Genomic DNA, 16787 nt, shown 5'->3' with positions numbered 1-16787 from the left:
GAACATTCTGGATTATACACATTGAGTCAGAGATCTCATTCACATACTCAAGTAGAGATGGCATATCATATTGTATGTATACGTGTGTGGTTTAGACTATTGTGCTGGATAGTTTCAGTTGTCATTTTGACACACTGGAAGCAGGGAGCCTCAATTGAGGAATTTCCTCCATTGGACTGGACTGTGGCCGTGTCTGTGGGGTATCTTCTTGATTATTGAGTGATGTGGGAGGGCCCAGTCCACTGTGAGTGGTGCCACCCCTGGGCAGGTGGACCTGTGTTGCATAAGAAAGCAGGCTGAGCAGGGGCCAGGGGAGCAAGTCAGTAAGCAGCATTCCTCCATGGCCTGTGCTCCAGCTCCTGCCTCCAGGTTCCTGCCCTGACTTCTCTTATGATGAACTATGACCCGTTAGATGTAATTAAAAATAACTCTTTCCAAGCTGGGCGTGGTGGTGCACGCCTTTAATCCCAGCACTCGGGAGGCAGAGGCAGGCAGATCTCTGTGAGTTCAAGGCCAGCCTGGTCTCCATAGTGAATCCAGCACAGCTGGGGCTACAGGAAGACCCTGTCTCAAAAAGACAAAAAAAAAAACCCTCTTTTTCTCCTCAAGGTGGTCAGGTCAGGGCAGTGTTTCTAGAACAACAATAGCAATAAGTAGGACAATTGTCAGTGTACATGCAGGGACTCTTTATGTGCGGATGGCATTCGTAGCCACAGTACATGATTGTACACTGGGGAAAGGAGGAGCTGGCCCCAGGCTCTGCCCACCATGGAGTCCAGGAAGAGGAAGACAGCAAGCAGGGAGCAGCAGGAAGGGCCTGCTGTGCAGTGGGACGTGGTTTACTTAGAGAAAAGTCCTTAGGTTTGGGGTTTTTTTTAACTTTAGGAAAAGAGAGATTATGGTTAGGTATACCGAAGTTTCTATATTGTGTAAAAGCTTCCAAGACTCAGACCAAGAATCAGCAAATGAAGGACTCTGCCTCACTTAGCTTGTCCCGTTTCTCCCTTACAACAGCACGGACTGAGAAGTCCCACTTGTTTTACCTCAGGGCCACTGATACCATGGTGTTTTAATGTCAAGGGCGTGGTTACCTTCCTTGCCTTGTGAGTGAGAACTCTGGGACGTCCGTCACAGTTCACGTTGAATGCTGACACAGGTTCAGAGTTGCATCTTTGCCTGTCTTTGCAACTTCTTGGTTTCAGGTTCTGAAGTTTTTTTTAAAAAACAGCCCCCCTCCCCCCGCCCTACTTCTTTGTACTGGGGATTGAACCTACGGCCACATGGCCATATTATATCCCCAGCCCAATTTCTAATGGCTTGATCAAACAGTCTTGCTCTTATAAATAGCATGAAATGTCTTATTCATAAGTGCATGTTGGAAAACTCTGATTTGATTTAGCTGGAACTTTCGAACAGCGGCCTCTAGCCATCTGTCATTCAGATCCTTGCCAACGACGCTGGGATGTTGTCAGCTGTGCACACGTCCAGGGCTTCTGAATTCCATCCCTGAGTTAAAGTAGATTGCCAGGCAGTGTCGTACTTGAAGTCTGTCAGTCCATTCTTGAGTACCTCTGTGAGCAAGGCTGTTGATGAGAGCTGCTGGAAGAAATATGCTGGATTCTCAGAAACATTTGCACTTTTTTCAGAACTACAGTTGACAACATTGTTCATCTCACTCTGTGATGTTCTTTATGTCTGAGCCTCACAATTCACTTTTCCTAAAATTTATTTAATAGAAAATGAATTCTGTGACGAAACAAACAAAACAAAAACCCTTAGGCTTCCCTTTGCCAGAGATTGAGAATTGAGTCGGTGTGAGCTTTCCACCTGAAGTCGCAGCTCACAGGGCGCTCGGGAGAAGCCTGCCTCTGTGCTTTTGAACTGGTCTTGGTTTCTTTGAAAGAACATGTCTCTGCTGGGATATTAACATTCCCCACACCTAGTAATTTATCAAGCATGGGTGATCTCAGGGTGTCATCCACAGCCTTAGGGACCCTGCCATGTCACTCTGACATGCCCCTGCCCAGGGTGTGACCACTGATCATTACACTGGGGGGGAGTACAGGAGAGTGCTGTCCTCTGTCGTCAGGGTGGCCTCTTCTTCCTCCATGGGTTGCCACAGCCTACCGTGTCTCAGATCCTGAGCTGGCAGAGACAGCAGCACGCAGTGTCACGGGGTTCTCCACTTCGGTCTTGTTGAAAAGCAACAAAACAAGAAAGAACTTCTGTTCACTGATTTACTGACAGTGTCTGTTGCTGCCGTCGTCTTTGGTACTTCTGACTTCCTGGTGCACTTTCTTGTACAACATGATTTCAATTCTTAAACTGTAGACAGCACCTCCCTCCCCCTTGTCTCCTTCAGTCCTCCCTCCCCCTCTCTACCTCCTTCCCTCTTTCTCGCTCAGTATTAAATGCAGACCTTGCAGATGTTAGGACCTGTTCTCCTATTGAGCCACATCTCCAGCCCCGTAAACAGTGTCTTTCATGTAGCTGTTACCCTCCCTTTGGTACTTGGTCAAATATGGAACCTGGTTCTTATTTTTTAAGTGCTTAAATAAGAAGGCACATACACATTGCAAAGCATCCTAAATTGCAAAACTATATATGCAGCTAATAGGGTTTTTTTCCCCTTTTTCTGTTTGAGACAGGGTCCAACTATGGAACCCTGGCTGGCCTGGAGCTCCTTATATATATAGACCAGGCTGGCCACTAATTCACATTCTGTGAATTAAAAGCATGTGCCACCACCCCCAGCTTTTAATGTTTTTGGGGGGTTTTGGGTGTTTTTTTTTCTTTTTTTTTTTTTGCTTAAATTCATTAAATAAGTGACTCGGGGCTGGAGAGATGGCTAAGCAGTTAAGAGCACTGGCTAGAGAACCACAGGTTTGGTTCCCAGCACCCACATGGAAGCTAACAACCATTTGTAACTCCAGTTTCAGGGGATCTGATGCCATCTTCTGGTCTCAGCCAGCATTGCACACCACAAGTGCACTTCACTCATATACATAAAATCAATTTTCAGCACATAGCCATGTGACTCAATCCCGTAGTGACCCGGCGCTCAGTTCGCTGTCTTGTTGGTAACAACAGTTTCTACTCTTGTTTAATGCTGTGAAGTGATGTCTCTGCTATTTATTTTAGTTACTTTGGAATTTCGTTATATTTATTTCTTTGTTTTCATTTTGATAAGAAAATTACGTGCTTGTGATATTTATAAAGCTGTTTGGACTTGGCGGTCAAGTCCAGTGGTGAAATGACGGGTCCCCCTGGTCACTGGTTAGTGTATTTAAAAAGTGGCCATGACTGAGCAGTTTAGTCTTAGAAGCTCAGAAGAGCCCATTTTCAGTTTGGGGAACTGGAAAGGATTGGGTAAAATGCAAGGAGACTAGATCTACATGCTACGTGCAGTCGCACTCAGGCTTTGTGGGGCTGTTCACAGAAATGCTAGTGTAGCCCTCATGGCGAGGCACAGCTGAAATCCTAGCACTCAGGAGCCAGAGGCAGGCGGAGCTCAAGTCTGAGGCCAGGGCCACCAGATGGTGAGACCCTGCCTCAAAAAGTCACACACATAGGAAAATACTGTGTCAGTATGCAGACTGTTTTCCCTCGCCACCATCCGGTGTTCAGTTTCTGTTCCTTAATGTCTTCTTTAAAGGAACTTACTTCTGATAGTGTTTCATTTTCTCTGTCTTAAATAGTACTAAACTTCTAGTTTCTTGCCTTTTTTTTTTTTTTTTTTTTTTTTTTAATGTGATGGCTGTAACACTGCTTCTTGAAATACAAATTCTGACTTGGGAGTTCTTGGTCCAGAGTGGCTTTATACTTGTGCTCCGAGGTCCTAACCAGACACTCCTGTGTAGCCAAGCATTGGATGGATAGGAAGGCCCAGGAAACCAGATAGACATTTGGGGTGGAGAGAAGCTACTTCTCAGTGTCATACAGGAAAATGGAAGACGTGGAACCGGTTCCAGGTGACTTGTATCTGTTGAGTCTGTTAGTTCACAGCACCAGTGGGAATTGTGGCCTGAATCCGTGAATCCTGTAGTAAACGACTCACAGTCACGGTGCTCCAAAATGGTGAGTTTTGGATTCGGATTCAGCTCTTCCACCACCCATGGCCCATGTTCATTCCAAAGATGGCCAAAGGTGCATCTTTATTCCCAACAGCCTTCAGCTCCCACCTAGTAATTCTGTGATGCTTTTGAGATTAGTGGATAAGACCTCAGGTTTTAATGCTATCCTTACTCAAGGCCACATATGAGCTGTGTAGCCTTGAGTTACAGGAACTCTCTAAGCTTAGGTTTCCTAATCTGCAGGGTAGAAAGACCATCTCTATAAAGTGCCAGTAAGTGTGAACACGTACCATTACTCCTTGAAGGACTTTTGAGCCTTCATTAAAGTCGTACCTTGACGGCCTTAGGCTCAGTGAAAGAAACGAGACTCGAGAACGCACACACCAAATGGGTGGCTGCAGCATAAGTGACTCTCTGGAGGTGGGAGTTGATTGGTAGGTACCAAGGGAGTGAGTACCTTGTGGGCATAGATGCTTTCCTGGGTTAATGTCTTCTTTCACACGCTCCAAAAGTAGAAAGAGATGGCCCCAGCATTGTGGACACACTTGATTCACTGAATTCTACACTTTAAAGTGGTTGTTTGGCAGATTTTGCTTCAATTAAAAAAATTCCATGTGAAAGATTGTTTTCTCGTCACAGGCATTGCGTCTACTAAATGCATCTGTGCTTCTAAAAAGAATGTTATAGAATTGTAGGAAGCATTTCTTGATGTTGTGAGATATGTTGGAAATACAGGGGAATAGTTTATTTTGGAACAAATATTATTGCCTTGAAACTCTGCCAGTTCAAGCTGGGTTCTTTGGAAGACTGGACCTCCTCTGTTTTCTGGCTCTGAAGTGTTTGGGACATAAGCACACATTTTATCATTAGAATTATGTTATTGACCCCCCCCACACACACACACACACACTCCTCTTGGAGTTCAGTAGAACCTCGAAATAACTGTCTCACTAGCAGCCTGCTTACTTTTCAGTTGCTGGTAATGGGTGCTGTATGTGTAATGGGTGAACCAGAGTTCCCTTTGTCACAAGGTGTCTGCATTTTGTGTGTTTAACTTGTTGCTGGTGATGGTGCTATATGTGTAACAGGTGAACCAGAGTTCCCTTTGTCACAAGGTATCTGCATTCTGTGTGTTTAACTTGTTCTTTATATTTCCCAGTTGGGGAAGAATCTTAAATATTATTTACCCTGAAAAAAATGTACATATTTCAAATTCTCTCAATTTTTGATGTTTGAGGGAAAAAAAAATCGCCCTAATACTGAGACTAAGGAGATATGAAATCTGGTGAGATTTGAAATTATGATTTGAAATTTATTTTAATAAAAGTTTAATAAGTTATTTTGATTAGTCTTGAAAGTCCCAAGTGTGTTTCTATACCTTTCACAAACTCACTTTTTTAAACCATAGTTGATGGGGTAGGTAGGTAGGCAGATGGTGGCAAAGACAGCCCCGTCAGTGCAGTGGTTAAAGCGGATAGAAGACTGTCTGGTGGCGGTGCCTACTCTGTCTGCTGATCAAGTGGAAAATGAAGTAGACTTTTGCATAGTTGGAAATTGAATTCCATGGGTTAAGTCTGTGACTCGGGTTTCCTTCATACTTGGGTTTTGGCGAACTCACTGTTGTGTTACATAGCTGTGAGAAGCCTCTCTTGTGTCTTTGTAGTTAGTGCTCTGCTAGTGACACACAGCACTGTTGCCTTGGGATTTTTGTTTTTTGTTTTGGAGAAAGGGCCTCATGTATTCTAGGCTGGCCTCTGACTCCCTGTGTAACTGAGGATAACCTTGAATTTCTTCTTCTACTCCTTCCACGTCCTGAGTCCTGGTATTGTGCCAGGTCATCATACCTGGTTTTAGTGGTGCTAGGATTGAACCTCAGGCTTGTGCTTGCTGGGTCAGTCCTCAGCTCATGCAGATGAATTAACAGGATAGCAGGTGATCTGCTCTCTAGACAGGCCCCCAGATAGAGGTGTGTACCAAAAAGAGACCATTGGTAGCTAGAGTGGGATGGAGTGAACTTTGTCAACAGCTCTTGTACTAGTGACTTTTCTGTTGCTGTGACAGAAACATCATGACCAAGGGAACTTAAAGACGGAAGAGTTTATTTAGCTTATGGTTCCAAAGGGACAAGAGTCCATCATGGCAGGGAGGCATGGCGGCAGAGGTGGCTGGAGCAGGAGCAGAAATGAAGCTCTACCTTTTCAAGCAGGTGCCGGAAGCAGGGTGTGACTGGAGATCTGGCTTCAAAACTCTGTAAGCCTAGCCCTGGTGTCCTGCTTCCTCCAGCATGGCCACACCTTTACAACCTCCCAAAACAATGCCAACAACTGGGGACAGAACATCAAATATTTGGAGCCTGTGGGGGACACTCATTCAGACACCACAACCTGCATGGTAGGAAGTTATCTCTTTAGTAGCTGTTCATGTAAGGACAGAGCTTCACAGTGGTTCCTCTGCACATTCACCCATAAAGTTTGAGTTTTATTTGTGGTGATGTTCAAATGTCAACAGTACCACTTTGCTGTCTACCGTGTCACATAGAAGATGCTGAGCTGTGGTGGAGGTGTGCGATGGCAGAACTCTGTCCCCTGCCAAAGTCTACACACATGAGATTTGATCCTTGGCCTTCATGCGTCCTTCTCACTCTGCTCTACTGAGTTCTCATTTATCTTTGTCATACTCGGTGTTTTATGGGAAATGGGTTGTGTTGGGCAAGGTCACTCCACTGACCTGGTCTTATGGCAGATTTCCCATAGTTTGAAAATTTCTTCTGTGGTAAAGATGGGTTTGGCTAAGGAAAATGCTAGAGCACAAAGTTCTTCCTGTGTTTCTGATGCGGGGTTTTAGTGCCATGTACCCAGTGTTTTCTGTACAGTGTTTATTCTTAGGATACTGAAGGAAATTAAATTTATCAATTTGCTTAGCAGAATTGTACTGTAACTGCCTTACGGTTTTATTTTCTTAACATTTAGAAAGGAACAGTCAGAGAACATGAATGTTCTCCATGAAGTTGTTTAAGTTTAGTTGACATTCTAATGCGGAGTAAATTTGAACTTTAGTGCCGCACACATTTCTAAGGCTGGTTCCTGGCTTTTCTCACTGGTGGGCTGTGTTTCCCACCACAGCAAGTATTCCACCATTGCCTCATGTTGAAATGAACCTTGTTTTGAAACTATGGTTTATTCCCTGGGTTAATTATATGAGGTCACGAAGATCCACAGTGCTGATAGTGTATCACTGGAAACGGCAGCATACATTGGCTGATGGATGCCAGGTAAATACCGTGCTATGTGACTGTTTTCAACCACTCATGAAAGCTGCAGATAGAAACATGATTTCAGTGTAGCTGACCGCTTTTCTGATACCTTCTTTGCTGGACTTATTAAGACCTCTCTCCCCCCAATATTGACTCTGGCAATAGCATAAAGAGAGCTAACTGGTATAATATATGTGTGCACAGAGATCTAGGTGAAAACCAGGTTTTCTCTGAGCAGGGTTTCTGTGACCACGGCTTGTTGTTCATTTCTAACAGGCAGACTCTCCCACATTGTCTGCCATTGCCATTTAGTGTCTTCAGCTCAGCACCTCACAGCTGCTTCTCCTGTCATGAGCTTGTCTTCCGGTCCTTGAGTCCTATGTATGTTTTCTGTTGTTTGTTTTGTCGTGTGGGGAGAAGCAGTCAGAATCCAAGGAATCCTGTAATCCTGCCTACCATTTTCCAAAGCACCACCTCTGCTGGCCCAACACTCACAGCCACACAGCCACACCCCACCACACCCTCCTTTTACACATGGGTTCTAGAGATCAGGTCCTTATGTGTGCATGCAAGCACTTTACTCCCTGAGTCATCTCCCCAGATTCCAATTAATGCTTTTTAAAATCTTATTTATTTTTATTTTATGTGTATGAGTGTATTGCCTGTGTGTGTGTGTGTGTGTGTGTGTGTGTGTGTGTGTGTGTGTGTAAGTGCGCCGTGTCATGTTGTGCAATGCCCACGGAGGCCAGAAGGCAGCGTCGGATCCCTTGGAACTGGAGTTACAGAGAGTTGTTAGTCACCATGTGAGTTCTGGGAATCAAACCAGGATCCTCTGCAAGAGCACTGAGCCACCTCTCTAGCCCCGCGATTAGTGTTTTTAATTAACAAAATTACAGAATATTTCTGGAGGCTATTTGTAAAGGACTGGGTTTTTTAACATAGTATTTCATATAGAAGCAGGAGAGTGTTTAAATATTTGGTTTCACAAGGGTACCATGTTAGTATTGCCAACATGACCGAATCAGGATTCACCTAGAGACAAGCCTCCAGCACACCTTGGAGGATTATCTTAGTAGATAAGCCTCTGGTCTTGCCTGTGTGGGATCATATGAGGCAGGCAATGCCCTTCCCTGGGCTTGAGTCTGAGATGCATAGAAGGGAGCCAGCTGAGCAGGGGCACTCTTCACCCACTGCTTCCCCAGGGCCAACAGGATGTGAGCAGCTGCTGCCGCCTTGACTCCTTGCAGTGATGGGCTGTGCCCTGTGATCCCGAACAAACACTTGTTCTTAAGTTGCTTCCATCAGGGCGTTTTCTCCCAGCAACAGGAGCCCTAACTAAGCTAGGACTGATTTGGGTTTCTAGTCCTCACCAGGCATTTTAAACAAAGCATTTATTACTGGTTATAACTGGCAGCAGGAGGGTTCCAAAGGCACCTTGGTGTTTCAGACCTTTGAGGCAAATCACTGCTGGGCTTTTGTCTGTCTTAATTTTGCTGTAGTCAAAGTGACTGATTTGCCACCCAACAGCCCGTAACTGATGTTCTGTCTGTGCGTCCCTCATAGGTGCTGTGGTCTTTGGAGATGGGTCACTGGATATCCGAGGAGCCTTTCGAGCTTTCTAGCACCTTCCCTGCAGCTCCTGTAAGTTGATGCTGTTTGACAGTGGTAAATGAAATTTGTTGTTGGTAAGAAGTTATCATGAGCATAAACAACGTATTAGGTCAAGAGTGATCTTGGTCCAACTCACATGACATGTGACACCTTTTACTTGTTTATTTGTGTGATATGTGGAAATATGAGGACACTCTACCAGAAGTGTCAGGAGAAATGTCACTTCAAGAAGTTTCAATTAAACCAGGCAATCCCAGCACTCAGGAAGCTGCATCAGGTGGACTGCCGAACATCTGTGGACAGCCTAAGCTACAGGCTGAGACCTTGTCTCAAGAAAATTAGTATAATTATGAAAGCCTGTAGGACTATGGAAAACAGCAAAGAGTAAGCTTCTAGGAAGAAGGTAGCGTTTTGTCTTTTTAAAAAGCTGACGTTTTTACTGTTAACAGAGATAAAACTGATAGGTCTGAAAGATGGGGCTTTGCTAGCACTGCGGGTGCTTTTTCTATTTGGGTGCTTTTTCTAAACTCCACCCTCACCAATTTTGAAGTATTGTAAATGTTTAATGGTTTTGATAGATCATTAGGGTTTGATCGGAAGCAGGGCTGAGTAGAAGTTGGCTTTTGTTCCCAAACTGGTTTATGATAGGTTATGCTTTGAAAAGTCGAGTGTCTGAAAGAGCAATGTTCCTGCCTGCCCCCAGTGCTCCTGGATGGCTGTCCAAGTGGCCTGTGAGGTGTCAGCGGGAAGCTGACCTCTGCTCCTTAATCACTCAGCCATCTAGGTGGTTGCCTTGTTTTGTTTTCAGTTTTAAGATTACTGTTTTGATTTCCTTTCGACTTTGTAAATGTTTTCTTAAGGAGAGGGAAAAAATTTCCTCTTCTAGCTAGTTTGTTTGTTTAAAATACTGTGTAAGGAACTGAAGCGCACAGAGGAACCCAACCCTCCCGCTCTGCCATGAGAGAGCATATGTAATTCTGAGTAGCTGGAGAGGTTTGTCTCTGAAATCTGTTTTTCTCACGTTCCTGAGAAACCGGTGTGAGTGCAGCGTGCTGTTGTGTGTTGTTGTGCTGTTGTGTGTTGTTGTGTGCTGTTGTGTGCTGTTGTGTGTTGTGCTATTGTGTGTTGTTGTGCTGTTGTGTGTTGTTGTGTGTTGTGCTATTGTGTGTTGTTGTGCTGTTGTGTGTTGTTGTGTGTTGTGCTGTTGTGTGTTGTTGTGCTGTTGTGTGTTGTTGTGCTGTTGTGTGTTCCTGTGTGACTGTTTTCCCACCTTGGCCCTCAGCCCCTGTGGTCTCTGTCATTCAAATACCGTAAGCGTTCGGCCCTCTGGAGCTCCTCGGTGTCAGATGTTTTTTAACTGGATTCTGAGCCGTGATGGCCCCGTTGAAGTTTCTGAAATGTAATAATATAAGCAGCGCTCGGAGAGGGGACAAGCCAGGAGATTCCGTATGGCAGAAGGGAGGGGAGGGTGTCTTGACCCTCTGGCGTCTGCAGAGTATGAGGGTTTCTAACGCCGAAGTGGCCCGGAATAAAATGAACGGGGGAGAAAAGAAGAGTGTCAGGAGTCAGGACAGTAAGGTGGGAAGACAGACAGACAGGCAGAAATGCCAAAGGCCACCTTGCTTCTCCGTGCCTCGTGCGGCTGCTCGTTCCTGGACATGGCTGTCTGCAAACTTCCTATCAGGACTGTGCGGATCAGCCATGGCCATGCTCACAGTTCTCTACTAAGCGTCTGCGCATGCCCTGAGCAGGCATTTTGGTTTTGCAATCTGAATCCCTTCCTCTGCTTGCTGGTGGACATCAGTGTGCATGATGCCAATTATTTTTTCTATAAATAAATTTAGAGGTCTTGAGAAGTCCATCTTTGTAAATGTCTTAAATGGGATGATTTTCTCAACCACAAATTAAATTTTATCTTAGTTTTCTAAAATACATCTTACCAAATAAGGAAGCAGACCTCCAAGTCAGAACACTGAGACCAAAGTTTCTCTGTCATGAAACGAACCATTTTCTCATTAAAGAAACAAACTTCCTTGTCGTGAGGCACAGATTCTTTTTTTGTAACCAGAGTACAAAATTGTAAATATTATCATAAAAGGTAAATATAATCACCTCATCTAATAAGTTATATTTAATTTCTAAAAATACCTTCATATTTAACAGCCAGGCAGAAAATAAAATAGTACAGTCTTCACATAAACTAACATGGTGTCCATTGCTGGTGGTGATTTCAGAGATGTGGACATTTTCATCATATAAACTTATAACATGTATCCACGCATTTAAAACTAAGCTGTCGAGATAGGTAATGTGGTGGTTTCAAATGAAAATTTAAAACACATAAGAGGGGAAAAATACACTGTTTCTCCAAACATTAGATTGTCATAACCAGTTAGAAAATCCCTGAATATATGCTGCTGCGGCTTAGAGGGTCACCAGGAAGGCGGCGCTGCATTCGGGTCGCACAGATACTGACACAGCCTATAAACAGTGCTTAGAGGAATGCGGTTCCACAGTTATCTGCACTGCCTGAGTGTTCTGTTTTCCAGTTATTTACTGATAAACTCTCACATAAGGTTCTTGGTTGTGACAGAGGCTGCAGCTGTCCCTGTGGCCCTCAGCCTCGACGTCACCTTCGCACAGGTGTTTCTCCAGACCACAGTGCCAGGGCGCTGCTGCCTTCCGCCTTCCTTTGGTTGGTTAAGCGGTGCAGGTTTAAATGATGCGCTTCGTGGGCTGCAGTCTGGCACACACAGATCTGCTGGCCCCAGGAGCGCCACTTGCTGTGCAAAGTGGGCTGGTGTGCAGCAGCGATGCCCAGTGCTTTGGTGCTAGTCTTTGGTGCATGTCTAGAAGGCCGCTGGCCGGATTGCCATGGTTGTGGCCTTGAGCGAGTAGCCTGAGCCCTTCCAGTAGTACCACTTGATTCCGTTGAACTTGTTTGTGTTATGCTTTTGCGGGTAGTACATTCCGTTCAAGTTGGAAGGACCACATGCGTCGAACCACCAGCCTGTGAAGTGAAACACAGGAGTTAGGGGGTGATGCCACCTCCGTCCACAGAAGAGGAGGGCTCAGCCGGGCTCAGCGCCTTCCAGCTTTACTGCAGGAGCACACACATGCTCAAGGCATGAGCCACACTGATGAGTTTCCCCACACACTTCACAATTATGTCACAGTCCACTGTGGCATATGTTCGTACACATGTTCTAGCTCCTTTCTCATGGGCCGTGTGTAAAGGCCCATCATCCATGGACGCACTGATGAAGTAAAGGCGTGTTACAACAGGGAGTAGATGTGGGTATAAATCTCAGCAGCACGATGGTCTGAATGATTCCCACACCCCTGCATCAGATTGTTTGGATTGGAGTAGAGGCCAAGTTAGCGCTCCACAGAGCTGGGTACAAAGAAACCAAAAGGTAGAGGGCTGCTGTGCCTCAGGGGAGCCGGGCAGAGTGCAGCTTCTCCTCACCGGGCTCTGGGCTCTGCCCACACGCCTGCTGCCAGGGTTTGCAAGTCTAGGAACGGCCTAGATGCCACATGCTAATCTGAATTCATCTTAAAAGCCTTGTGTGAGAGACACACATATTGTATGATAGGGCAGAGAACAGGAACACAGGTTTTCATATGTCCATCCCTCGTAAACAACGTGAATGAAACCTCAATTCAGGAGCTTCCCCAAGGCATATGGGACAACTTCTTAAAAAAAAAAAGAATGTTTTCCCTGGAGCACAGCTGCCCTTCTGGGCATGCTTGCCTGTTGACACAGCCTAGTATCAGTGATCCTGATGAATGTAGGTATGTCAGAGTCTCCTGTGCCATCCAGAATTTGGAATATGCAGGCGATCTGTCACAGATCTGGCCTTCCAGAGCCATCTGTGGAAATCACCAGCTTCTCCATGGCAGCCATTTCCAGCACTGAAGCTCAACCTCTTTCAGCCCAGCCTTCCCCACTGTCTCCCTGATGCTTGCCGCCTCCCCAGTCTCTCCCAGCTCCATTCTCAGCCCCTAAACCTTGATCTGGGTGAATAAATAGTTTCCTGGCTTATGAAGTGCCTCAGCTCACTTGAGTACCTCATGGCACACGGGTGGTCTGGAAACCCACAGCCCCTCCAGACAGGTCCGACTGTGGGCCTGGCCGGCAGGACCGCGATTAGGTGTGTTGCACCTCCAGAGCCCCTCCCCCTTGTCGTTTGGCTTTAAAGAGATTATAGCGGGATGAGAGCGACCACTCCCCCTTCGCAGGGATGACAGCGACCACTCCCCCTTCGCAGGGATGAGAGCGACCACTCCCCCTTCGCAGGGATGAGAGCGACCACTCCCCCTTCGCAGGGATGAGAGCGACCACTCCCCCTTCGCAGGGATGAGACTACCCTTGTCACAGAATCAGCGCAGTACAGTTCTCTTCTTGAAATAGCTAGAAGAAATAGAGAACATCCTCCCACCAAGTGGACAGCTATACAGTGCCTCAAAGACCCCAGGACTAATTTTTAGTAGGGCCTAATTCTCTCATAAAATTTAAAATTCTGAATTTTATTTCAGTTCTGTAAATACATCCTCTTCTTACTGTTGATGTATTTGAGGATTCTTGACAAAAGTGTAGATATGCTATCTCAGCAGCAACTTGTATTTTTATTTATTTATTTAAAATTTATGCATAGCAGTGTTTCGCCTGCATGTATATAAGTGCACCCATGCATGTGATGCCCATGAAGGGCAGATGAGAGCATTGGATTCCCTGGAACTGCAGTTTTGGATGGTTATTAGCGACTATATAGGTGCAGGGGACTGAATCTGGGTCTTCTACAAGAGTAGCCAGTGTTCTTAACCTCTGAGCCACCTCCCCAGCCCTTCTATTTTTCTGTTTTAGTTATGCTTTATTTATTTCGGAGGGTTGGCACATGTATGGAGGTCAAAGAGCACCTTGTGGAAGTCAGTTCTGACCTTCCACTCTATGGACTGCTAGGATTGAACTCAGGCCATCAGCCTTGATGGCAAGCACCTTTAACCCGCTGAGCCATCTCATAGGCTGAAGGCACGGTCTCTTAGCAGACCTGGAGCTCAGGGATTCAGCCAAGCTGACCGGCCAGCAAGCCCCAAGACTCTCTTTTATCTCCACTCCCCCAGCACTGGGATTGATTACAGTCATGCATCAGCACACTTGGGTGCTGGGAATCTGAACTCAGGTCTTCACACCACTAGTGCAGCAGGTACTTTACCTACTGAGCCATCTCCCTCCCCAGCCCTGCTTTGGGTTTTCAAATGTATAAGAGTCTTTACCAAAAAAAAAGAGAGAGAGCGCTTAAAATTCCTTGTTCAGACATTGAATTATTAATTGGAAGTCAAGTTAAGCAGCGCTAACGCATCTCCCTCTCACCTGCTCAGCAAGCACAAACTCAGGAGCGCTTGTGGACTTCCCCATCCCCTAGGTCACCAACGCTTGTCAAAGAGCACACAGCTGTTTGCTGGTGACTTCCCGCCTGTGTCATGTTCTCACCCATCACAGTCCAAGCTCCACGCTGCAGCCCTCGAGTCACACAGCTGCAGCTCACCAGTACAAATAGGAAGAGCCTCCTACCTCCTGTGAGCATCTGTGAACATTTGCAGATGCATTTGTCGTTGTCCGCATCCTTCGTGCTGAAGTCGCTTCCTGGTTGGCTGATGCTGCTTATTTTGCCTGCGGTGCCCGTAAGGCCTGAGAGGTGAATCCTGGAACAGGGAAAGGAAAAAATAAAAACTGTGACCGGCTTGGGTTGTTGATTCTCTGTAGTGGAAAATTTCTCATGGTGAAGAATTCCGTTCTACAGAATGCACTCGAGCCGGTCAGTGCACTCCAGTGCCTACTCGGGACAAAATATTTTGCACTGGTATAAACAGGAACCAACTTATCATCAGACCCTTTGACAAAGAGGGATGTTTTCGTGAAAACTTCAACACATATCGCCTGCATAAGTATCAGCAGGGACTGTAGCCTTGTAATTTATTTTCCTGCTGCCTTCGGATAAACAGAGGGGATGGCAGCATGATGATACCTCCCCACAGACCCCCTTTGTCGGTGTGGAAAGGACTCCAAAATGATTGGACACCCTTGTAGAAGCCAAGTCTGTGCTGTTGAGAGAGAGGATCTGTACCGTTGCTGTGGGGCCGGGAGGCTAGCAGACAAGGGATGGGTGTTTGGGCTAGAAATCCACAGAGCTGTGTAGAAAATAACCCTTTAAGGCTGTTGCCCCATTTCTGTGCACTGGTGTCATAAACCTGTTAGACCTCAGGAAAGGACTCCATGTGGTTGAATAATATGAATTACTGGGTAATGTCTTTACTTTTAGACGTTGCAGTAGTCTGTTTACTTGTTTATTTGCTGGGGTTTTGGAGACAGTTTCACACTGTAATGAGGCTAGCTTGGAATTTACTGTGTAGGCCAGGCTTGAACTGGTGGTGGTCCACCAGCCTCAGCTTCCCAAGTGCTGGGATTACAACTATGTACCATCGTGCTCAGCTAGAATGTATAATTTAAAAATTTTTTCTCATAACCAAACTCACATCACTGTCCCAAACTGCCCATTGTCGGACAGTGCAGAACAGGCCAGAGCTGGCTTTCACATGATGGGGTGGCAGTGCAAATATCACGTTCCAGTGTTGGCGTACCAGTGTCTGCTTATGGGAACCTGGCATGTTGAATCTCCATGTCCTTATGAGATACAGGCCTATGAAGCTCTGGATCAGGATCCTGTAGGCAGAATCCTGCAGAGGTGGCAGGATGTGACCTGTCAGCTCCCAGATTATGCTGTTCTGCATTAAGCCCACTGTCACTGCTACCCACTGCCTTTAAATGACACAGCTCTCATGAGTCGTGTTGGAACAGTCATGCATAGAGGTCATTCTTCTCAGAGTGCTGATGCAGGTGTGCTCAAAGAGCCCTTCTGGACACCTGTTGCAGTGTGTGGATGACCAGTATTCATGTGTGTAGGGTTCTGAGACACATTTCCAGCCTTTCCCTACAAACCTAGGCAGGTCTGCCATGAGCTACCTCCTTTAATCTCATCTTCTTTGAGAGGTCACTTCTCATTAAATGTCCCCAAAGGCAAGTCAAGAAAGAGAGAGCTGTTAGTCTCTGAAAGGTTGTACAAATTTAGATCTTTTGGAGGCCTACTGGATACAGGTATACCCTTTTAAATCTTGGTTATTAAGAATAGCCAGCACTTGGGGGGCTGGAGAGAGCTCAGCAGTTACAAACACTAGCTGTTCTTCCAAAGGACCTGTGTTCAAATCCCAGCACCCACATGGCAGCTAACAATCATCTGTAACTCCAGTTCCAGGGGCGCCAACGCCCTCTTCTGACCTCAGTGAGCATTGCACGACGTGGATGCGCTTACATACATGTATGCATAACACTCATACACATAAAATAAGTTTAAAATTAAAAATTAAAAAAATAGACTAGCCAGCACTTGGGAGGTGGAGGCAGGAGCATCAGGAGTTCATGGTCATCCTGGCTACAGAGTGATTTTGGCTGCATGAGACTCTATCTCAAAAAACTTTAAAAAGAAAAGAATAGCTACGTTCTTTAAATTGGTCCATTGATCTTACACGGCAGTAGAATTGAAAGGTAACATTCGGCGATTAGCTCCCACAGTTTGTGTAGCCCTCCGTGGTGTCGGTGAAAAGGGACTGATTTTCAGGGTTACTGGACACACAACTTTTAGTTTTACTTTTCAAAGATCCAGGTGTGGTGACACTTGCCTATAATCCCAGCACTCTGAAGGTAAGGTGGAGGTAGGAGGATTATAGGTTCAAGTTCATCCTGGGCTGTAGAGTAAGTTCAGGGCTAGCCTGTGCTACTTGAGACCCCATCT

General features: G+C 45.8%; 2 protein-coding genes across 7 annotated transcripts in view; one reads left to right on the top strand and one right to left on the bottom strand.

The window, feature by feature from the left end:
• The window catches only part of Mcph1 (microcephalin 1), a 213933-nt gene that overhangs the window by 80020 nt on the left and 117126 nt on the right, over positions 1 to 16787 (top strand). For all 6 annotated transcript variants that reach the window (XM_029570467.1, XM_029570468.1, XM_029570465.1 and 3 more), the window contains one exon: positions 8890 to 8967. In XM_029570467.1, coding sequence (XP_029426327.1) covers positions 8890 to 8967 — 78 coding nt within the window. The remainder of the gene's footprint in view (positions 1 to 8889; positions 8968 to 16787) is intronic.
• The window catches only part of Angpt2 (angiopoietin 2), a 58101-nt gene continuing 52291 nt past the window's right edge, over positions 10978 to 16787 (bottom strand). Inside the window, exons 8-9 of the mRNA XM_008847194.3 lie at positions 14513 to 14643; positions 10978 to 11947 (exon numbers count right to left, since the gene is read on the bottom strand). Of these exons, the coding sequence (XP_008845416.1) occupies positions 11787 to 11947; positions 14513 to 14643 (292 nt within the window). The 3' untranslated portion in view covers positions 10978 to 11786. The remainder of the gene's footprint in view (positions 11948 to 14512; positions 14644 to 16787) is intronic.

This window comes from Nannospalax galili, unplaced genomic scaffold (assembly GCF_000622305.1).
Source record: "Nannospalax galili isolate Female #2095 unplaced genomic scaffold, S.galili_v1.0 scaffold1483, whole genome shotgun sequence".
NCBI classification, from domain to species: domain Eukaryota; kingdom Metazoa; phylum Chordata; class Mammalia; order Rodentia; family Spalacidae; genus Nannospalax; species Nannospalax galili.
This window is presented reverse-complemented; position numbering and strand designations above follow the sequence as displayed.